The sequence below is a fragment of the Alligator mississippiensis genome, chromosome 5 (assembly GCF_030867095.1).
Source record: "Alligator mississippiensis isolate rAllMis1 chromosome 5, rAllMis1, whole genome shotgun sequence".
Classification (NCBI taxonomy): Eukaryota; Metazoa; Chordata; order Crocodylia; family Alligatoridae; genus Alligator; species Alligator mississippiensis.
Window position 1 is genome coordinate 32786830 of NC_081828.1, and position 23797 is coordinate 32810626.

The 23797-nt window shown below is 44.9% G+C and overlaps 1 protein-coding gene and 1 long non-coding RNA gene across 3 annotated transcripts in view; one reads left to right on the top strand and one right to left on the bottom strand.

Annotated features, from left to right (window-relative positions):
* The first annotated feature begins 7511 nt into the window (after positions 1 to 7511).
* Positions 7512 to 23797, top strand: part of EPHX4 (epoxide hydrolase 4) — a 33802-nt gene continuing 17516 nt past the window's right edge. Inside the window, exons 1-3 of the mRNA XM_006275069.3 lie at positions 7512 to 7893; positions 11436 to 11521; positions 20181 to 20338. Of these exons, the coding sequence (XP_006275131.3) occupies positions 7651 to 7893; positions 11436 to 11521; positions 20181 to 20338 (487 nt within the window). The 5' untranslated portion in view covers positions 7512 to 7650. The remainder of the gene's footprint in view (positions 7894 to 11435; positions 11522 to 20180; positions 20339 to 23797) is intronic.
* On the bottom strand, positions 16506 to 23276 carry LOC132250766 (uncharacterized). Of its 2 annotated transcripts, XR_009462379.1 has the most exons (4): positions 23190 to 23276; positions 22281 to 22343; positions 18202 to 18327; positions 16506 to 17461 (listed from the first exon to the last, which is right to left on the bottom strand). It is a non-coding gene; the product is annotated as an uncharacterized LOC132250766 (long non-coding RNA). The 2 variants fall into 2 exon arrangements; XR_009462378.1 differs by lacking the exon at positions 22281 to 22343.

Here is a 23797-nt window from a genome sequence, read left to right on the forward strand (position 1 = left end):
ACTATTGTAAGTAAAAATTAAAGCAGGAACCTTGTCAGCAAACAAGTTATGGTACATGTGTAGTTCCTCAGAATAAAGCTGTTAAAATAAACCTATAAATAATAGATACTGAAAATGAAGTATCAGAAGCAGAAAATGCCATGAGTAGTAGTGAAACTATAGTTCTTCCAAAGGTTATTAAAGATATATATGTTCAAGAACTGTAATGTAGACAAGGGTCTCTGGGTAAATGTGATATCTTTTATTAGACTAACTAAATAGTTGGAAAAATTGTTCCAAAGAACAATTGCAAGAAACAATTTTTCCAACTATTTAGTTGGTCTAGTAAAAGACATTTACCTACAGAACAGCTACAGCCAACAACCCATGAACTGTAATGATGCTTAGAGATCACACAGAAGAGAAATTAAATGTATGGCAACAGAAGTTACAAGTGATAGTTCTAATATAACATAACATGATTATGGAAGATGAAGAATAGTTTCACACAGGCGACTGCTTAATAAATTGATGTAATTTACAAAAAAAACCCTATCTGGTAGAGAAAAGGATTTTAATTTGCAAAGGGTAGCATACAAAAGAACTGTGACAAAGAAAAAAATGCAGTCATAATTTGAATGGAAATATGGGTTAAGTTTTCTTTTTAATTAAAGAAAGTTGCTGCCAGAAAGTTACAAGCCAGCTATAAAAGGCCCAAGGAAGAAAATTCAATTTGTATGACTCTTCTTTTCCTGTTTTGCGAAGGAATTGGTTGGATGGTGGGATACATTGTCCCAGACATTCAGAAAGAAAGCAAGATATGAAGAATGCAATTATGACATTTTAATTAGGCACAACTAACTATTAACCTAACTCATTGAGAAATGATCTGGTAACAACTCCTGCAGTATGCTGTCCTTAACAGTTTATGCCTGTGGAGGCTTGCAGTCAGCTCCCCATTCCTCTAAATCATTCACAGGACCCAGTCACTTTCTCCTTGTATGCAGGTTAAGGGGACATGGAAACAGGATTGTCTCCAGACATTAGGAGTCTCAAACCAGTTCCTCACAATTTAGGAGATGCCTTTTCCTATTCTACTTCCAATTCTGTCTTACCAAGGAACTAGAGCCTCTTTGGAATAAATACCTGAATTGGACATCTGACACCTGCCAAGTCATGACATCATGAACCTCATTTCCTGATCTACCCAACTGGGACCTTGGCCTGTTCTGAAGAAGGCAAAAAACCTGCTCTATCCCAACGAATCTCACTGTGAGAAGAAAGTTCTCTCTCTGTCCCCAGAATAGGCAATAGGTACAGACTTTACAGTAATGCCAGCAGAGCTGGGATCTGTGAATCTGGATGCAGAAGAAGGCTTAGGCTGAAGGGCAGTAGTGTAACCAAAGGTGGGTGACCAGGCATCAACTTTGAGGGGCTGCAAGAATAGCAGCAGAAACTTTGTTGGGCTTCTGCTGGAGGGAAGGATGTAGAGGCCAGCAGGCGGTATGGGCCCCATTGGTCTGTCATAGTTTCATAGTTCTTAGGAGCTGGAAGGGACCTTACAGATCATTGGGTCCAGCCCTCTTGCACTTGGGCAGCACAGACCGCTGTGGTCAGATGACCCCAGCAAGATGGGTGTCAAGATTCTTTTTGAAGATTGCCAGGGTGGGTGACCGGACCACCTTGTGGGGGAGACTGTTCCAAACCCTCAGTACTCAACTTGTAAAAAAGTTTTTCCTTATGTTGAGTCTGAAGCAATCTTCAATCAGTTTGTGCCCATTATTTCTTGTCCTCCCCTGGGGGCCTTAGTGAATAGTTGCTCCCCCAGGCCCTGATATACTCTCTTGATCAGAGGTGACCCGAGCAGGGTGCAGGGCCCGGGGCAAATCAGCCCATGCAGGGCCTCACCCCCACCCCCACTCTGATCCTGGACCTGAAGAAGCTGCCACCGCCATTGGTGGCAGTGGCAAGGGGGGATAGGTAGCGAGTGGCTGGACATAGAGCCGCTGCTCCACCCAGCTCCGCGCTGCCACTGCTCTGCCTGGCTCCGCAGGGCCCCCCAAAGCGCAGGGCCCAGGGTGGTCGCCCCAATTCGCCCCTCACTAGGGATGGCCCTGCCCCTGATAGACTTACCAGCTGCCACCAAGTCCCCTATGAGTCTTCTCTTCTCCAGGCTGACCAGTCCCAAGTCTTTCAGCCTCTCCTCATATGACCTGGTCTCAAGGCCTCTAAACATGTACATGGCCCTCCTTTGAACTCTTTCAAAGGGCCACGTGCATTAAGTCCATCCAGACTTGTTGAAATCACCATTTATTTTGCCACTGATTTCAGTGGAGCCAGCACTTTCACCACTGGTATCTATATTTGTAAGTCTGCATTTAGAACAAGTAGGAGAGACCATTTGGTCTGTTTCAGACAGAATATTGTCTATAAGCTGTGCTCCATGTTTAATGTTAAAAAACAGAGTGAATATCCTTTTTGTACACATATGATTATATATTATCTACCTTATATTTTTAAATGACTGATTAAATTCAATATTTTTTGAGTTAACGGGCACATTCTGTCTGCATTAATTTCTGCTAACATTCTACTGACAGCAAAGAAAATGACTTCTAAAAAGGTAAATGTTAAATAGACTTTTATGTCCAAAATGGGCCCAAGGACACCAAGTTGCTCTGTATATCTCTGCAGCAAGAAGTATGTTTTAGACCAGTGTTTTGTTTCTTGAACCAGTGTTTCACGCTCCCAGAGAGCCAAAAAAGCTTGAGCACCACAATTTAGATCAATCAGTTTAATCAAGAAATATCATATAATCCCAGCTTCATGTTTTGAGTCATCAACAAGTATAACTCTAGATTTTATTTTACCATTTTTCAGGGAACACAGAATTACACAACTCATTGACTATTGCTTTCTTAGAACCCAGATATCATTGGTTTATTGTAGTTATTTTTCTTTGTTATGGATTGTATCAATCATTTCAGTACTAAATAATACTATTAAATTAGAGCTAATAGCTATGATCAAACTACCTCTATTGGAGTGTTTTAATAAGCTGAAAATAAAAACACAAAAATAGATTTTCTATATCAGGTTTTAAATTTTGGCACTACCATTCAGAAGTAAATTGTCACTCTTTGAGAAATGAATTCTGCTTGAAATAATGTATATATAAAGAGTACATTTGGTGTGGTTTTAGTAAAAATCCTTCACAATGTTATTTTAAATGAATCTCAGTAAAATGCTAAAGAAATTATTTATGAGTTGTTTTAAAAGATCATTATAAAATATTAGACTGTGACATACCTATATACGTGTATTTTAAAAATAATGGAAACAAAAGAAATGCTAATAATTGATACCTCCACACACTCCCCACATCTCATTTGCTGAAAAGTCATAAGAAAGAGTCTTTCTAAGGAACCAGAGATGATTTTTCAATAACTAAATATTAATAAAAAACTAAATATTAGAATTGTAACTGTGTGATTACATTTTGGATGAATAAGTCATAAAAATTCTGCAGGAGAATATTGTTAGCAATAGAAAAATAGAAATTTAAAAATACATAACGGATATACGTGCTGTATCATCTTAATACTGAACACTGTATTTACAAAATTAGAGAATGTTATGAAGTGCATTACAGAAACTAGGTGTAAGATCGCAGCATTCAGCATGACTCTGAGAATATCACATGTAACAATAAGGTCAGGGGTTGGCAACATTTTTGGGCAGAGTACCAAAAACACCCACAACCTTGACTTGTAAAATGTTGGCATACCAAGGGTAGACAGCGGGGGAGTGGCGAAGGGCCCAATCCTTGTTGTGGGCAGCGCAGCCCTGGCCCCTGCCCACCACCCACCCCAAGGCACGTGTGCCAAGCAAAATGCCTTCCAGTGCCATGTTCTGACACCCGTGACAGGGGTTGCCTACCTCTGAATTAGATCATTTTAAACATGGTTTAAATTGTGGACAGCCAGACCAGACATTGACTTGGCCCGGGTGAACCAAGCTGAAAAAGGGACTGAACAAATCCAAGGTAAAATCAGACCCATGCAACATCGGAGTAACAATGGATTGACACTAGATGGGGTGTAGGGGAGGTGAAGCCCCAATGTTCTTGTGCTAACGATTAGACCTAACAAGATACCACTGAGCTGGGATTGACACCATTCCCCCAAGATTGAAGTTCCAACAAAGACGTGGTAAGCAAGAAGCATTGGTGGTCTTGGTAACTGGTGCCAGTGGTCAAACTATCAGGCCGCAAGACAGCGGTTAGCTCTGGGCAACTAGGAAACCTAAGCAGGGAGCTCAAGACAGGCACAGCAAGTTACAGTATGTCCTGATGAAATGAGTTCACTAAATTGGTGGACTGTCAGTGATAACTGTAAGTGAAAAAAAATCACAAATGAGTTCATCAGACTTTAGTTTTTGCCTATATTAGCCTCAAGTTAAATAGGTCTTAATCAGTCCAAATTTATTTTGCGGTCTTGTTGTCAGCATCCCCAAAAAAAACAGTCACCAGAATGGCAGCAAACAAAACACTGAATAGGGTGTGTACAAGAACAAATCAGCAACATGCAACATGCCATTTCAGCAGGCAATAGATATGCACCATAGTATAAAACAGAGTGGATACACAGAGGATCCAGTGAATACATACACACAATCAGGTTGCAACTATTCATTCAATAAAAGGAATAAATAATCATAGTTACTTTTTTAAATGAAACATCTTATGAATGTGACGGGCTAGCTGGCAGTGACCTAGCCCAGGGGTTTTGAAAGGGCAAAAGATGATTGGAGGACTTAGGATTCCCTTTCCTCACCAATCTGGTAATGATTTCGCCCAGGGGTTTTGAAGGGGTAAAAGATGATTGGAAGACTCAGGATTCCCTTTCCTCACCAATCAGGCCCCAGAGATTCACCCCTCATGTCCCCTGATTGGCCCCTTGGGTCACCTGGAGGGGGATAAAAGGGGCAGCATGGCTGACTCAGGGAAGAGACCAGCAAGGGACCACAAGGAAGGAGCTTCAAAGAGCTAGCAAGAGCTGAGCCAGCGGGGTGGGAGCAGTTGCCCCAGAAGAGCCTGAAGGAGCAGGACCTGCAGGCAGCAGTTGGACCCTCAGCAGCATGGCATATGGCCAGCAGGAGAGGCTTCCTGCTGGGCTCCAGGATCCCCTACGAGAGGCTGCAGCCAGCAGGAGAGGCTTCCTACTGGGCTCCAGGATTGCCTACGAGAGGCTGTGGCCAGCAGGAGAGGCTTCCCGCTTCAGCAAGGATCTGAGCAGCAACCTGAGGGGTTCCCAGCTCAGCTTCTAGCTCCTCCAAGCAGAGACCAGGCAGCTTGATGTGAGACTGGGGCTCCAGGATGGTCAAGACCCCTAGCAGCTCAGAATGGTACCAGCACTGGTGGTTGTGTAGCAGGATTTCTGTCGATCACATGGGTGATCCAAGTTCAAGTCCCAGCTTTGGTGAGTAAGCTAACAAGGAGCAATTTTTCTTGCAGTGGAAAGGGGCCATTGTGTTTTCCCCCTTTCTCCCCTTCCAGGTACCTAGGCCCTATATTTCTTTGTCCTTTGACATTTTGCATTTTGTGCCTTTTTATATTTCCCCAACCAGTATTGTTTGCTCTGCTGTTTGTGTTTTATATTTTGTTAACCCTGTCTTTTGTCAATGATTGTAAGTGTCTAACCTTTGTTGAATCCTGCCCTTTGGGGCATTGTAGTGTCCGCTATACCCCCTGATTATGCCTGCTATGTTCCCAGTATTGTTCCCTCATTAAAAGGTATATGGTTAAGTCCCCAGTGATGGTCTGGCTCTGCTCTATAGGGGGAGGAGAGTCCCTACACCTCCCACAGCACTTGTGCACCTGTTTTGATCCCTTCAATTGGAGAGGGGGTACCTTTTGGAGTACCGCCCAGGTTACATGAAATTAAACATTCGCTGTTTGTAATGCATTTTAAAACATCCCTGTACATCTATAAAGAAAGTCTGGGCAATGCAAGAGACAATAGGATAAACACAACAATGGGTCACACAGCCTCAGAATATTCAATGTCACATTTTGACTATTATTTTTAATCATCATGTACAATCATGATTAATTTTTAAATTAATTTAAAATTATAATATATTTATTTGCAGGAACATACTTGGAGCATAGACATGACCCACACAGAAACCATATGTAAGACTGAGTATGCACAGAAGTAGTGATTCTGTTAATGAAAGATTTGCATAATAACTTTGAGGCATATTTCTAATGAAGCCAGAGCATAAATAAATAAAGACTTTTGTCAATGCAAACTGAAAAACTATTTAATGTTCTTTCAATGTCAGTCAGTGATGAGATATAGTTATATCTACCACCATGAAAGTGAGTAACTATATAAGACAAATAGATTAATGTACCTTTCATCTTTTTCACTAATGACCCAGACTGGAATTTTTGTTAAAAAAATGAGAAATTTGCAAATTAATCTTTTAAATATATATTGCATTAACTAACACTTAGGATCTCAGTGTAGCTCTCCTCATTGTGAAATCACCCATAGATTAGTTTATACTGATTTTCAAGAGCATGGAAGACTACTACAACCACATTAAGGGCAAAAAAGAAGGCTTAATGGTAAGAAACAGAAAATTGTGGTATTTAAACACCGTGTGTTTGAGCAGAAAAGGAAACAGAAAATGACTATCCACTAGCAACAAATAAACATGATTGAATAATCTGGGTTAGGTACTGGTACTAAAATTTCTACTCTAATGAATATTTTACTTGTAGTTTTTAGTCATATCCCGATTATAGGTCATATCTAGTGAGAGAGTCAAACTTGCATGGAGCAATTCTATCAAAAACCAATTGTGTTATTTCATGGAATAACATTTTGCACAGTTGCACCTCTCCCATCACTTTTTCAGCTTCTGTTTTTCAGAGGTAATGCCTGGCACCTTCATGAGGCAGGTGCATGGGGTCCTGCCCCCTGGAGGGACCCCCTGAAGACATCATCCAGAATAAGTGCACCTGCAGAAAGCGAAGTTGTGATCTTTTAAAGAACAAGTGTATATTGCAATGCACGTATGTCTCTGTAACTTGGCTCACGGTGTCATCATTTTAAGATACATATTTAGGATTTGCTGAACCGATGCGGTTGAAATGCAGGCAATTAATATTTATAGAAGTGATATGTTCATGCTTATGTAAGGGGAGAGACAAAACATAAGGGAGGCGATTCCCTTTTTTTTAATGGCTTTTAATTCCCGTTGAAAGAGGAAGTGATAAGGTGCTCGTGCTTACACTTGCTGCTGGAAGACGGACGTGACTGCAGTTGATGACACGACTTTCACGATGTGCGTGCCCGTGTTGTCCAGCGCGGGGCAGGGAGCGCTGCCCAGGGGGGCGGGGGGGAAGCCCTCTGCCAGGACGGGGCGCCCCCGGCCCAGGGGGTGGGCGGCGGCAGGAGGGAGGGCAAGGTGAGGGGTGCATTTCTGGACTGCCCCGGCTGGCTCCCTGCAGCTGGCGCGAGGCAGACGTGCTGCCTCTCCCGGCTGGGCTGGTCTCCATGCCTCCATTCGCGCGGCTGCTCTCCCTGCTGGCGGAGCCCGTCTCCTCGGCACTAACGGGGAGGGAGGCTGGCGAGAGGCAGCTGCCGCCGCCGCCGCATGGCGAGACCCGGGGAGCCTCCGGGGCGGATCCGCGGCAGGTTCATGGTGCCGCTCCGGGCTCTGCTCTTCTGGGCGCTGGTCTATAGCTACTGCGGGCTCTGCGCCTGCCTCGAGCTGCTGAAACTTTTGTGGAGCATCGGCAGGAGGCCGGGCAAGACCTTCCAGTGGGTCACCCGCGAGAACCCCCCCGCCTGCCTCAATGACCCCTCCCTGGGCACCCACTACTACGTGCGCATCAAGGTAAGGGCGCGGGGCAGGAGCGGCTGCTGGCGAGGGCCCCCGCCCGCCCGGATGACTTGCCATGTCCGCCTGCGGCGCGGGAGCCCCTCGCGAGCTGGGCGGCGGCGCTGCCTTGCTCGGCCCTGGGGGCCCGGGGGACACCCGCACCCCGCCGAGGTGACCGGCAGCCTCCCTGCCTCCCTCCCGCGCCCGGCTCCGTGCGCATCACAAAGATGGGGCTTGCGAGCAGCGATCCATTTTGAAACGCTCACGGTCTCGCCGAGCAGCTTCCCCTCGCCGCCGCCGCTCGCTGCCGGCCCAGGGCTTTGCTGCGCGAGACACGCCGGATCCTTGCGGGTCACCTTCGTCCTCCGCGCGAGCGCCTCGACCTTAGCGGCATCGGCTCCGCTCAGGCCGGGAATGGCCTGACTCCGTCCCCGCGGCAGGAGCCGCTGGAAACACCGTGCCAATAGCCCAGGGCGGTGCAAATCGGCTCAGCCAGGGGACGTGGCGTGTGTCCTAGAGTGCAGTAACAACCAGCTCGCTGCGCTGCTGGTAATCACTCGTAGAAAGCCCCGGGGACCGGGGGAAATGCGAGGCGGCGCTCCCCGCGAGTCCGCCCGCGCTTCTGGGGCTGCCCGGTGCCAGGAGGCAGAGTCCTGCCCCAGGCATGAACTGTGCGCACCTTCCTGAGGTGACCGCGGCCCTCCCCTGTGGCTGAGCTGCCTCTCACCTTGCTGGGAGCAAGCTCCCATGTTGGTAAATACAGGACTGGGTTGTGAAGAGCAAAGCCTGTTCAATGGCTGGGTCGGAGATGTCTTGAGCCACCAGACTAGGTTGCCCACCTGCTGGCTGGCTCACGAGTGACTGGAGCCTCCTGAATCTGGGGGCACCCGCAGAAGCCACCGACCCTGTCAGGGGGGGCACCAGCCCTACCAACAGCATCAGTGTCGGCGGTCAGGGGGGCAGTGCAGCCCCATGCATCCCCTACCAGTCGCCTCTGGGCGGACTGAATTCCTTCCTCCGGGTTCTGAAGATGGAAGGTGTCCTGCCTCCCACAAAAAATAACCTGATTTGCCTCCAACAAACAAGGCTGCTGCTGCTTGGTGCCAGCCTGCGGGGCTGCAGAGTGTGCCCTGACTTTAAATGAAGTGAGGTCTGGACAGGGTTGAGCTGGGATTGCACCATCCCACCATTCGGAAGCCAGATCTGAGTCAAGACGGTGGTGGCTCTTTTGCCTAAGTTGTTACGAGACTGCAGGGCTCCCAATATTGTCATAATGGCTAGTCTTCCGTTCCTGTCTCTTGCTTTCTCATCCTTTTATCCTGTCATTTTTCTTAGTTTCTATCAGATCTTTCTCTATGACTCTTTCCAATATTCTGTTTTTACTGTCATCCTTCACTGTTCATGTAGTAGCACCTCAAGTCCCAGTCATAGCAAATGCTGGCCAAAAGGCACCTTTGTGCCAAAGACATTGCAACTTAAAACCTATTTCCCTTGTACTGCTGTCATATTTCTGGTGACTCTTCTACCTGTGGTCCCCTACTCTAATAACTACACTAAATGAAGTGACATTGGCTGCAGTGAGGAAAGCATATATATAGTACATTTTAAGGTTTTTTAAAAAACAATATAAACACTATATTTTCTTGACTTTTTCATTAATTGCTGATGGACTCTTGAAAGTAGTGCTGGCAATAAGCATTCAGGAAATGTAATCTCCCAACCTGGTGAAATAGAATTTCAGTCTCAGTATTTGTTTCACTAAGTACCAGATATTAATAAAACATAAGCAATAACTCTGTAGAGTCCATGGGGAACCTATGTGCAAGGTGCACTTCACTGCTGTTTTTCGTAAGAATTTTTTGACAGAGATAATGAGTCAACAATATATAGTAAAAGAGTAGGCACTACTCTGTGTTATAACCAAATTAATAAATTCAATTGTATGCATTCAGTTTGCTAATGGATCCATTTAACTGATCCCTGCAGAGAAAATTCATCTGATAGAAAAACTTTCAAATTTACATTTTGCCTACACTATAAGAGATAGTCTGGGCCCTCCAAAATAGACATTACTTTCCTTTACATTTACATCTCCCTACTAAGTGCCAGAGCTGCTCATGTGCAGGATCTTCAGCATTAACAGGGCTTGAATAGCCATTTTGACACCTCAACAAGATAGTATCAGGACACCCAGGATGCTCCAGGGAAACTGAAGGATATAAGTGTGATAATGGTCATGACAGGGTGAACAAGCAGAGTGTCTGCTGATGGAGGGAATCTGTTGACAGGAATCAGCAGAACAGCCTTGGGGCTCCCAGTTATACAAACTGGGGAGGGAACAGCTGAGTAACTTTGGGTGCACACTGGACTGAGGACCAAGAGATTGCTTAACCCTTTAGAAGGGGCAGAGAACCTCTGGCTGGGTGTCCTCTTCCCCAGTAAATGCTTTTATTGAAGAAGAGCTACCTATTTTGCTGGTCACAATTTTGCACTTATTCTCCCCAACAATGAGATCAAGTCCCTCTGCCAGTTAATGAACTGAGAGCTATCTCATGGAATCAGGGGCATGGACCACCAAGGAGGTTCAGGGACTGAAATACTAGGGTCTCCTGAGACTAAGCAAGTACCCCCTTGGGGCACTCCATGACAAGCATCTTTTTGCATCTACTACTAAACTGATTTCTTGGGTGAAGACCATACAAGCTCAGGGGCAATATCCAGGTCATATTACTCAGTTCTATAACTATGAACTTTTGGACATGTCTGGAATCTGTTGTTGAGCATGATGTTTTCCTCATTAAGCAGGCAGGAATCCAAACAAATCTACTGGATCTTCATTTCAGTCTATTTAAATTCTACTAACCCTGACCTTCAGCTAATGTAAGTCAGCAAAATTCCATTATGTCAATTGAAAATGGCTTTGCTTCTGGCAAAATAACAACAAGTAACTTGCCTATTGATAATTTTCATCATGATAATGAATGATTGAAGCTTATTTCTCAGAAGGCTCATGGCCCCGATCAATAAGAGTGAATGCAGACAGGGTTGGAAGAAGACAGTTAATTAATCTTCTTTTCTGTCCCTCTGAATAACATCTTTATGAACCTTCAACTTTTAAAGGTAAAAATAAACATGTTTTAAACCACAACCATGCAAGAGAGGCAGAAATACCTGATTTTTAACAACCTTAATTTTTATCACGTTTGATTTAAAACATTCCATTTGGTCTGTCAGCTGTACACCAGATTGCAATGTGAGACAGTTTTAATTAGCTAAGAATAGCCTCATCTAACTGACAAGATTGACAGTAGAATGTACTCTTGGTATTGACTGAAAGCCTTCCCATTTAGTCACTGTTTGGCATCCTGTGGGAAATTAATGGGTGCTGGTTTCTAGCAAATTCCACATGCCCTGTTACCATCTCAGGTGGTATATTAGTTGGAAATATCATCAGAGTGCAATAGCTGAATAGGCAGAGAAGTAACACCACTTAAATCCCAATTTCAGCAACATTGTACAGCAATACATACAGAACACTTCTTTTCTTTTCTCTCCAGGATTCAGGGCTAAGATTCCACTACGTAGCTGCAGGAGAAAGGGGCAAACCGCTCATGCTGCTGCTTCATGGCTTTCCAGAATTCTGGTAAAATTCACTTCTTGCTCTCCTTTTGTAAGATTTAGATGCTCACTCTTATGACTCTTAAATCCTCTGATATTTTTCATAACTATGTTCAAGCATCCTGGTAAAGCTAAGTTTTAGAACAGGACAAACCATTCCATTTGATTATGATCTTTTTTAATTGCACCATTTTTTTCTAATTGCACCAGCCGCAATGTAATCCCAGGAGTTGTTACAAGCCAACATACCAACATACCAAATCTTCTGCTTCTATTCAAGATCAGAAAATATTTCTTGAAGTATATACAGTTTCCATGGTAGTGTTACAGTGAAATTGTAGCCATGATGGTCCTGGAATTATGTGGGAAGCAAGGCTTTTTTAGAGTGATGTCTTTCATTGGACCAACTGCATAGGTCCAATGCAAGCTTTCAAATACAAGACATTCTTCAAAGACAGGTCCTATAATTAGTTCACCAGAAGACAAGTGATAGCATCTATAATAAATGAATATGCCTAGTGGATCAAAGTTAAACAAACCATAAATTCCTGCTCAGAATAATGCAAAAGTGATTGTTTTGGCTGTAAAATTTAACCCATAGCTGCCAAATTTAACAAGTGAAGTAGAGTTTGTTAAGTATTTAGAGAAATTGCATTCAGGGAACAAATAGGTTATAAAGGATGTGATAATTCAATGAATGGTTGTCTTTCCTTCTAAACTACAGATTTTAGCTTGTTTAGGTTCCCTAGTGGAGGTATTGTTGTTCAGGTGAGACATAAAGGGGTCTTGACCACTTCTAATAATGACACCCCCAATGACTCCTTTTCCAAGCTTTGAGGTGCTGTTCTTATTGTTGTGAACAGATTTCATTTACATGGATATTTATATTATATTGATATTTTGAAGTTCTGAGCTGTCAAACTGACTAGAGTGCTTAGAAATGTTTTACTGCCAACATACCTTCATCATAACTGAACTAATGAATCCGAATATTTTAAAAGAAAGATGGTAATGATTCCTAAATAGAGATCAAATTGCGCTCAATTTATGTCCATGATGGGCTGACATACGCAATCAATCTCAAATTTACCCAACATCTACAATATTTTATAACTATTGAAGGCATAGAGGCTGCTGGTGAAAGCATGAGCAATTTTTCTCATTAAACTATTAATTTAAAAAAACAGATTGTTTTAATAATATCTTGCTAATTAATTGGGTAAGGAAATATAAATATAGATTAAAATCTGCCAGTTGGTTATTAACTATCTTTTTTTTTCATATTCTAGTCTAATAAGATATTTTAGAGGACAGATTTTATCCAAATAACAACCCTGTTCTGTGTGCATGTGTTGTGTTTCTTCTTTAATTCAGACTTTCTGCTAATATAATAGTATGAATAATCTACTAAATTTATAATACTGATATAATTTAGAAAATCATGCTCATGTTCCACTTAAAGCATCTTGTATTATTTTTAAAGAAAATTAGACAAGACTCCAAAATATACTAAATTGATTGTTTGTCATAGCTTTAGCCTCATTCAGTACCTGACAGTTCAAATAGAATAGAATATTAAGTGTGAAAAGTGCTGTTTGAGATGTATAAGAATAAAATATGCATACTAAAAAAAAATAGGGTTGTCATAACACTGCAGGATTCTTATGTATGGACCAAGATTCTGTGTTTAAAATGCTGAATAAAATAACTGCAATTTTAGAGCCATTTAAGGCAGCAGGGACATATACTGTTTGGATAGTAAAAACAATGGGAGTGATTCCATAATTGGGAAACTTAATTACAAAATCTTCTAGCTTTCAATGTCTCAAGGTTATACCTAGGACAAACTATATAACAAGCCAGGACTGACCTCAGTGAGCAACTGAGGATGTATAAAGACAAAAATCAGTCAATTACTGTATATATATAAAGCACCACAGGCATTAAGTGCCTTATATGCAAAGGAATTTTTAAATCAATACAAATGTTATGAGAAGCCAATATAAATATTTTAAAGTGAAGATAATATGTTGTGACAGCTGAGTGCCTGTAAGAAGGTATCTAAGCTGCTGAATTTTGTATAAGCTGCCTTCCCAAAATAACACAATCAGAAAATCCCCAAAATAAGTTACAATTACTTAGCCTTGAGAAAAACACAGGCATTTACTAACATTTCCAAATCATTCATGCAAAACAGAGGTCAGGTTAGATATACTTCATACATAGTAAGGTGTTCTATAAAATGCACAGAATTCTCTGAGGTCAAGGGCAGAATACCCTCATTGGAAGCCCCAGGCTTTGGATCTGCTGCTTTTGATGGTCTGCTAAGGTTAGAATTTGGTAAGCTTCTGGGTGCAGTGCAAGAACTAACTGTTCAGTCAAGCTTTTAATTGATTGATGGACCCTGTGACAGCAGGATGTGGGCATAGAAAGTGGGCATATTCTTAAAAAAGAAAATGTTTGCTATGCCCTGTTATTTTTTCTTTGTGAAGTATTTCTCATAGCTCCTACAGTTACCATGGTAAACTTAACTCATGAGGCAGCGTATATTGATTTTTTAAAATTCATTATTAGAGAACTACATTACTTAAATCTTATACTTGATAGACCTCATATTTATATAACTAAATTTTTCTTTGCTTAATCCAGTGCCACTGTAATGGCCATATTGTATTCAGAATCCCTTACTGGTTCATGCTAGACTCGATGCAGAAAAGGCCAGGGTCTGATGTAAAATACTATTTGCAATTTGGCAGAATTTTCAGGAATCTCCCTTGTGGTATTTGACTAACCAAATGCTTCATTCATGTTGTTTACTTGAAATTGTTGCAGCAAAACTTGACTCTTAGCACAGAAAAGTTCATCAAATGTTATCTATGGTTGGAATGATCACGTTATTTTTCATGTCCTCTTAAATTGTGTCAAAATGGGGCCCAGTTCTTCATGGGGCTGTGCACCTCCTAGACAGTGTTGAATAGCCTCAAAATTAAAGTAATTTCAAACTGAGTTTAGGGAAAGTAGCACTTCACAGGATCAAGGCCTTTATCTTTTGTGATTTTAGCTTTCCCCATTTTTATCCAGTCACAAACAACTATTGCTAAAATCAAGAATAATCTCTATCTACCTCTAGATTATTACTAAACTCTTCTTTATTCTGGATTTCCCTTAAGTGATTTCTATCTTTATACATAGAAGCATAAACACTGAAATTCTATGTTCAGTACTGATCCAGTGATAGCTGTTATTCTTTGTTATTTCAGGATTAGACTGAGTAATACATTGATGATGAACCATAGCATATAAGTTGATCAAATTAATTTGTTACATTCTTTATTGTCCTTTACTTCACTTAGTGGATGGGTTACCCATTTTTTTCCCTGAAAAGAAAACCAAATGTGTGTATCTTGTCATCTGAAGTCTTGGTTTCCATTCTATCCAAACCCTATTTGGCATATGAACAAGGCAAGGAGGAGAGATGACTTTGTTTTAATTCACACTGAGGTGAACTAGTACCAGAACATGGGATGTGCAACCTCAGGGCTTACGTGGAACCACTACAGAAGCTAAAAATGACTGGAAACATCCAGAGTCAGGTCAACTATTGTTCAATTATGTTTCTTGTGTTGTGGGCTTCAAGAGGTTGGAAAGGTAGAACTAGTACACCAACTCATCTTCATGCAGAGATTTCCCTTCTAGTAGTAGAATTCCTACCTGGACAAAACCATCAAGCTAAGGCCTAAAGAACTAAATCTTATTTTACCTTTGCGCACCCAAGTGGCACTTTCATAATTGTGCCATTTTTTCAGGGGTATAGGTTTAGCCGTGTTGGTCTAAGGATATAGGCAGACATGGTTCTTTGGGTAAATCTGGTATCTTTTATTAGACCAACTGAAATAGGTGGAAAAATTCTTCTTTGCAAGCTTTTGGGTACAAATACCCTTCATCAGGCTGAGGAAGCATCTGCAGTTGGTCTGTGCTCTTTCCAGATGATGCTGTCCAGAAAGAGCACATACCAACTGCCATTTATTGGCACTTACACACAGAGTTTGGGATTCGTGAGCATGGTCAGAAGGCTGCACTGCAGCTACAGAAGTGCCTAAGTGAAACAGAATTACCCAGACCTGAGCATAATGCTGAGTAAGTCCCAAAAATTTAGTTGCCAAAAAAACCTCACCAGGGGAGGACCCTTCTATCTCTCAACTCAATGGTCTAGTTACATGGTTAGGATATGGCCCAAGGAGCAAGGCACCAATGGCGGCAGCTGCCACATGTGAGCTTTGTCCACCTCCTGCATCCCCTCAGCCTGAGATTGTTTGAGACATCTCCTACTTCCCAGCACAGCTAGTCCAGGAGAAGAAGCACAAGTCAGAGGGAATATAGTTAAGTGCCCTAGTGTGCATGTCTACACATGCATTTATTCCAGCCTAAATTTACTTTGCAGTAGTTTACTGCACAGTAAGTATTTTTGGCTAGCTGTCTACACATGCAGAAATTAGGGAGAAAATTTGTTGCCAGGTCCCTGCAGCCCAGCAATGCACTCCTGTGGCCACCAAGGGAAGCTCCAGGCTCTGGTTGCAGCTGCCAGCACCCAGCAGCCATATTTAGAAGCCAGCCCCACTCTCCGCTCTCTGGGCAGTCCCATTCCTGCTTAGGAGTAGTGTGCCCAGATCAGGGGCAGCATACAGAAGCTCCTTCCCTGCCCACTCTGCCTCCTGATGCCATGGCTGCTCCAGCCCCTGCCCTTAGCAGTGACAGCCAATACCCTGTGACCCTGCTGGTCCCAGCAGGCACCCCCACCCAGGTCCCAGGAGAGCCATGCACCCAGCACACCAGGTGTGGGAGGTCCTGGCCAACCACCTCCTCCTAAACTGCCCACTCTAGCCCACCTGCACTGCTGCCCACAGACTCTCCTCTCCTCTCCCCACCCTCCGTTATCATGGTCACTGTAGACACATCAGAAGAACAAGTCTTTATTTCCCTCACAAACAACAGACCCCACCTCCCTCCCCAACACACAGAGCCCCTCCACCACCACCCCCCGCTCCAACAATAAAAAAACCCTCTTCCTGCTGGAAACTATATACAAGGTGTTTTTGTGGAGTCCTGGAGTGGGGGGCTGGAGGGTGGGCATACCTAGGGGGCAGGCGGCCAGCACCACCCCAGCCTCTGGCCATTCCCCCCATGGGTCTGTACACTGCAGTGACTGCAGCAGGTGAGGGGCTCACCCAGAGGTGACAGCACCTGATGCTCTGCCAAAGTGGGTGGCTTCCTCTCCAGCTGGCAAGGTCCAGGCCCAGCAGGGGTTGGACTTGATGACTGAGGTCCCTTCTGACCCTAGCATCTATGAATCTATGAAGCATTCAGTCCTGGCGCTGCTCCAGGCATCTCCGGCTCCATGCCTGCATGGGGTCAGGTTGGGCAGCAAGCCTGGGGCAAGGGCTGGGCCAGGAGCTCCTGGAGGCAGGAGGTGGCAGAGGACCTCCTCCCAAGCCCAGGAAGGGGTCTGCTATGGGGTAGTGGATGACTGCTAGGGGGCCTGTGGGACTATGGCTGGGGCCTGAGCAGCAGCAGTCACAAACGAGGCCACCAGGCCCAGGAGTGTCCAGGGTCCAATGATCGTTGTCTGTGGCCTGTATGGCCTGGCCCAGGATGGTATTTTGCACCTGAAGGACCTCAATCCACTCCCATTCCAGGGCCAGGAGCTCAGCCCGGAACACCTCTTCCCAGGCAATGTCCTCCCTCCGCCACCTGGCCTGGTAGGCCAAGTCCTCCTCCCACTAGCCCCTGGCGGTCTCCTCCTGCTCCTGAGCCACCACCACCAGCTGTTGGAGAAGGAGAGTCCTGTCCATAATGCACCTCTGGCACAACCGGTGCATCCGGAGGGCCCCAGGGGTGAGCAGCATCTTCCCTGAGCCAGCATCCCCACTGGTGCCTGCAGCTTCTCCCCTGTGTCCACATGGTGTACCTGCAGAGCCATGAGACAGAAGCTTTTTGTGAGTTTGCAATACTTCAGAGATAAGATTCTCTGCACCAGGGGCTGTGCACTGCCCGGTCTCAGATCCGGGGTCAGCTGTGCATGGATGCCCAGGAACCATGGTAAGTCAGGCAGGTAGGCCAGGGCCTAGGCAGCCGCTGGCCAAGCCCTCCATCCTTGCATGCTCCCCTGGGGCTGGTGGCCCGCTGTGTGCTGGCCACAGGCAGCTTGCCTCCCTTGCTCCATTCCCAGGGCAGGAGAGGCCAAGTTTCTGGTAGCACCTGCTGCTGAGGCTCCAGACTCTGCTTCTGTCCTCCTCTTGCAGGCCACCTGTTCTGCTGTGTTGTTGCCCAGCCCACAGCACCTGGGCTCAGGGAACTCAGGGCTCCTGGACAACTGGGACAAGGAGCTGGCCATTCCGCAGATCTCCCTGCTAGGGGCCTCTCTATGGAGGCTCCCCAGAGCCAACCCCCCTGCCGCACTCCTGCTGCGTGTGCCCCAAGCAGCGCACAATGAGCTGTTTGTGCAGGCCAAGGGATGCCCGGCCCACTCTGCCCTGCTGCAGCTGATCTTTATGCTGTGGTATGGCCGGTGAGGCCTGTGCCTGCCTAGCTGCAGGGACATGGGCTGTTAAGGGGAGAGAAACCCAGGGCCAGGGGTGTGCAGGCAAGCCAGGGAGGGGCACAGGGGCTGGGGCAGGGAGGGCCCTTCCTCCCCAGTGCAGGGCTTACCATGTATCCAGCGCTGGCACAGCTAGGAGCTCAGCACTATCCTTCCAGCAGATGAAGGCATCTGGTTGCGCCCGGTGTCCTCAGTCCATAGGTCACAGTGTGCAGGTGCCTGGCCAGGGGCTCCACCTGGGGAGGAGTTGGCATTGCTGATGGTTAGCAGTGACACGGCCAGTGGCTCCTTGTGGCTGACCCTGGGGCTGCACAGCTGCCAAGGCAGGCGCTGGTCAGGTCTCTGAGCTGCTGGTGAAGCGAGCAGGTAGGGAGCTGGGCAGAATGAAATGCTGAATACCTGAGTGTCCCTCCTCTGGCAACACATCACTGGTGGTTCTGGGGTGGGGTGGGGTGGGGTGGGAGCTTGGGAAACTGCCCATGCTGGTATAAACCACAAAGTTGCACCCTCAGTCCTGGGGTACTAGAACAGAGGTCAGCTGCCACATAAAGGGCATAGTCTTGGGGGCACAGCTGGACCAACAATTATGGTTAGTCACAGCCACTTACTGTGCCCACAAGGCCTTGATCTTTATGCAGCACTGCCATGCCGATCAGTTGTTCCCTCGCTCCTGCATCCTGCCCAACAGGGCTTCAAATGTGGGTGTCGGAGCTCCCACCCTGCTCAAACTGGTGCAGCACCTCCATGTCATCCCAGAGTGCCATGAGGTCACCAACCTCCTCCTGGCCCCAGTTGAGGCCCTGGGTGTAGGGCAAGGGCATGTGCACATGGGATGGGAAGGAGGATGCTATCCTAGGTCCCATGCCAGCTCTCTGGGCCCCCATGTGGCTGTCCCTCTGTTGCTGGCCCTGGACAGCTGCCAGCAGAGCACAGTGCAGGGGTATGGCAAGGGACTGGCAGCTGTAAGGCAGAGGCTATGCCCCACAGCACCTGCAGGCACAGGGCAGGCTGCTGGGGGTGTGCAACAGGGATGTGGTGCTGGCCCTGTTGCCAGAGATAGCCTGCAGGCGGCCCTGGGGAGCTGACAGGGCTGCACCTACCTGCCCAGGTAGCTGTGTGGCAGCTCAGTGTCCAGCAGCACTGCTGGGGCGGTGGGAGGCAGGCACAGCAGGACTGTGGCCTGCCCAGGGGGACACACAGCACCTGTAGTGCCCTCAGGCTCCCTGGTGCATGTGCCCCAGGGCACAAAACATTCACAGGCTTTTATAGCTTGCAGACAGGGGCTGCCATAGAGGCAGCCCAGCCCTGGAGCAGGAGAGGCTCCTAGGCTTTAGCACGCTAGTGGCTGGGCAGACCAAGCAGCAAATTTCCTGCCAGGTTACGGCTATACATGCATTACTGCTCAGTTACTAATCGCACTTAAATGTGCTACCTGCATTTTACTGTGCAGTAAGCATGTACATATGTAGATGTGCACTTACTGTACAAAAAACTAGGCAGATGTGCAGTAACATGTCTTGTGTAGATGCACCCAGTAGGGAAAAGGCCAAGCTATAACCTAGGCCCCACGCATCTGTTTATCCTAATTATCTCACTGTTTTATTCAATGATTATTAAATGCAAGTTACAGCATTCCAGTTTCAGGAAGGGGGAAGAGCACAGTAAACTGTGGCCTGGTGGCTTGAGCACTTTACTGGAAAGTAGTCAATGCGGATTCAAAACCTCTCTAGATGAGGGGGCCTAGAACCCAGGTATTCTGCTCCCTGGGTAAGTTTCCTAGTTAGTACATTAGTGAGCTAAAAGGTGGAAACTCCTCCTCTGATGCATATCCTCCCAAATGTTCCTGTGCCACCACAAGGAATCCAAACAGAATCCAAGCTGCATAAGTGCCAAAAATTCCTGTCACACAACTATGTAATTGGCACTTATACAAGTAAAGGTAAATATGATTTAGCCTATTCAGGCAGTAGTGTTACAAAAACTGAACCTATAACATTTAATATCACCCCACCAAAGAAGCAGTACTTCAGACTAAGTTTCAGCATTATATCATTTAGCCTTTTAACTATAGCTTTTTCCCCTTTATTAGGTATTCATGGCGTCATCAATTGCGAGAATTTAAAAGTGAATATCGAGTTGTGGCACTGGACTTGAGAGGCTATGGAGAAACAGATGCTCCTTCTCACAAAGAAAATTACAAGTTAGATTGCCTAATTACAGATATAAAGGACATTTTGGAATCTCTAGGTGAGTTAGCACAAGCCAAACTGTCGAATTTGTTGAAGATATATGAATAGCTTTCCTGTGAATTAAAAAAAACTTTTCCAAAGTATTTGTTTTAATGCATACATGCACAAAGCTGAGGATAGTCTAGAAGTAAATTTGTTTTGACTTAATTTTGTCCATACTAACACTTGAACGTGAAAAATTGTATTCAAGTCAAATGCATAGACAATATACAAATTTTTTTTTCCATCAAATGTAAAGCCCTATAAAAATCTCTTTCTCCAATCCAGCATTGGGATTCAGGAGCAAAACCTCGCTGTTTTCCACTGAAGTCTATGCAGGAATAGGGTTTTCAGAAGTGCAAGATTAGGGTTTTAAGGTTCAGTCACACTTGCAGAGTCTTAGTTCTCAAAGAAATAACTCAAAACAATGTGGTAAGATTTTTTGGCATCCACAAAGTAAAATTCGTATGCTTTACACTATATGACAGTAGTGTGAACACTGTATGGTGTTGCTAAAAAAAGAAAAAAAGGAAACAGCTCACTAAATATTACAGCATACTCTCAATTGTTAACATGCATTTGTGTTTACTGGGCCCTTAATACAAGGGTCAAATCATGGTCTGGCTTGCCCAGTCATAAGGGGAAGCAAGTGATAAATAGTGCCCTGCCTTTTCTTACACTAGCTACCCCAGTAGCAGCACTCAAGGGGATGCAAGCCCTGCACAATTCCTATGAATACCCTATACCAGTAGCTTTCAACATTTTCAGACTTGAGGCACACCTTTGTTCAATTCCAGGCACTCCCCCACCCCCAACTCTTGTGAATTTAGCAACATCCCATTTTAAAAGCTAACTTATTTATTACTATTGTGATAAATTGTATTAACCCTTGCAGAAGGGCTTGGGTAGTGGAGGCAGGGCAGTAGCCAGGCAGCAGGGACTAGCTCAAGTCTGCACTTTCCTCCCTGTACCTGCTTATTGCCTCACACCTCAGGGCACCCTTCAAAAGATCTGTTGGCACACTACAGTGCCCTGGCACCCTGGTTGAGACTCACAGCTGTATACAGCAAAAAGGTAGCTGCGCTGCATATAAACACAGCAAAAGATACTTGCCCTCGAGGAGATTCTCTGAGTCACAATCAGTCTCTCGCTGGGTACTCAAGGGGCAGTGAAAACAAATTTTTATTCCTTACGCTGGGCAAACTATAAAGTTTCAATCTAGCCCTCAGGTTTGAACTGAGAGCTGCCCTGGGCATTTTGAACTTCAGCAAGAGATTGGACATGCAACCCACAAACTGTGTTTGCATTTTCCAACTTGTGCTATCTTTATTAATCTCCAAGGTAAAAAGCCATAGTTTTGTTTGCTGAAGTGCTCTAACAAGCAGCCCCTCTCCACAGGGATTTAAAGCCTTCTGGAAACAATGACTCTTGACACTTGTCTCCTCTGCTTGTTATCACCCCAAATGTGAACTAGTTTGGAAAATCTCACTAAAAAGTGGCCAAACATTTTTATCAAAGAGTGGTTCAAAGATGTGCATCATATTTGACATCTCTCCCCCAGTTGCCATTCTAATAGCACAGAATAGCAAAATAGTCTGGATTTTACATATCTGACTTGGCATATAGATTCACTATTGTAATTCTCAGTGAGGAATAAGGACTCTGCAATGTATAAGAGCACTGGTTAAGGAATAAAGGGTGGAATTTCTGAAAGATCAGTTTAAAATTTGACTCTGCTCACACTGAAATCAATAGTGAAATTCCACTTGGCATAACCAGGTCAATGCTGAGTACTTTTGATAGCCCCACTCAAAAAGAGATTATGAGTATGTGAAGAAGCCTTCCAAGCCCACCCATTTAAGTGTGCAGTAACTGCTGTGATGGAGGTATAAACCCACTTCTCAGGTGATGATGACACTTAGATCCAAATTCATTTACTAAGAATATAAAAGATGCTATACCTCATCAGACAATAGGTTCATCTAGCCCAGTATTCCATGTCTCACAGTGGCACAGATCAGATTCTAAATGGAAAAGTATTTATGCAGAACCTATCACAACTAAGCTGTCCCTTTTCCCCTATACCTTCTAGCATTAGAGGCCTAGAAACTCCTAACTTGAGGGTTACAGTCCTGCTATCATGTTCAATACTCACTGATGGGCCTATCCTGCATGAATTGTTTTAATCCTCTTTTGAAGCTGTCAACCCTCTACAATATCTTGTGGCAATAAGCTCCACAAGTGAATTCTACACTGGGTGATAAACAAATTAAAGACTTTTTTTAAGTTGCTCCCTAATAATTTTATTGCATGTCTTCTAGCTCTAGTATTGTAAGAGATTCTGAATAGTATAGCCTTATTTTCTTTCCATATCCACATCATTCCTTATTTTATAGACTATAGGTCCCTCTTCAACCATCTTCGGTGAACTGAAAAGTCCTGGTCTATTTTAGTCTTGCCTTGTATAGAAGCCTCTCCATACATCTGGCCATCACTTGCCTTTCTGAGTACCTTTTCTAGCTTTTATAGTGGATTTGGGTTTAATTAGCTCAAATAGTCCTTTAAATATACAGAGGGTTTTTTCTGGGCCCACTGGCCTCTCAGGAAACCAGCATAAAACCCACTCAGTACCCAAACATTAAACACAGTCCACACAGGGTTCACTCACAGACCTCAACAGGTAAACTCAGCCCCTGAGAAGATGCCTCCAGCTGTCTGCTACCTTCTTCCTATACTACAATCCTCTTTCTCTTCCTTGGGGTGATTTCCCTCTAAAAGCTGCTCTAATTAAAGCGCCTTCCCCTCCACCCTAGAGCACGTGTATAGATGCCCAAAGTGACATTCTTTTTCTTTTTGCTTTCTTAGCTTACTGCTTCCAATTCTTTCATCTCCTCTCTCTCAGTCTCTTCAACTCCTTTCCTGGGAACGTTATAATTTCTTTTGGCCAGCCCCTTGTCTTTCACAGCTGGCTCAGTCCTCGGAGCAGGACTGTAATTAGCTTTACTACTCACAGCTGGCTGTAGTCCCTGCAAGCCCACAGACTCTTTCAGCCTGGAGTGTTCATTCAGTCTGCTATAAGCCTTTGCCAGCCAGCCTGCTACTGTTCTGCTATACCCTTTTGGAGGTGGGAGTACCAGAACTGCATACATTATTCAAACTGGTCATTAAGGCTCTGCGAAGCTTTGGTCATTGATTCGGTTCGGCCCAATTCGGTGGCCAAATCTCCGAATCCTAATTGAACCAGGAGACCCTTTAATCTCTCCAAATAGAATTGGAACCCACCAAATCAATACAGAAAGATTCGGAAAGATTCGGTGATTCGGACATAAACACAGCTTTAAATGTTTTTTTCTTCTACATACCTCAAGGTACCAGGTATAGCTCATGATTGCTGCCATGCTGGGACAGATAGAGCATCCCACAGGAGTGCAGGGGGGCCCCCTGGCTTGGCGATCGGCTGCAAGGAGACCCCGGGTGC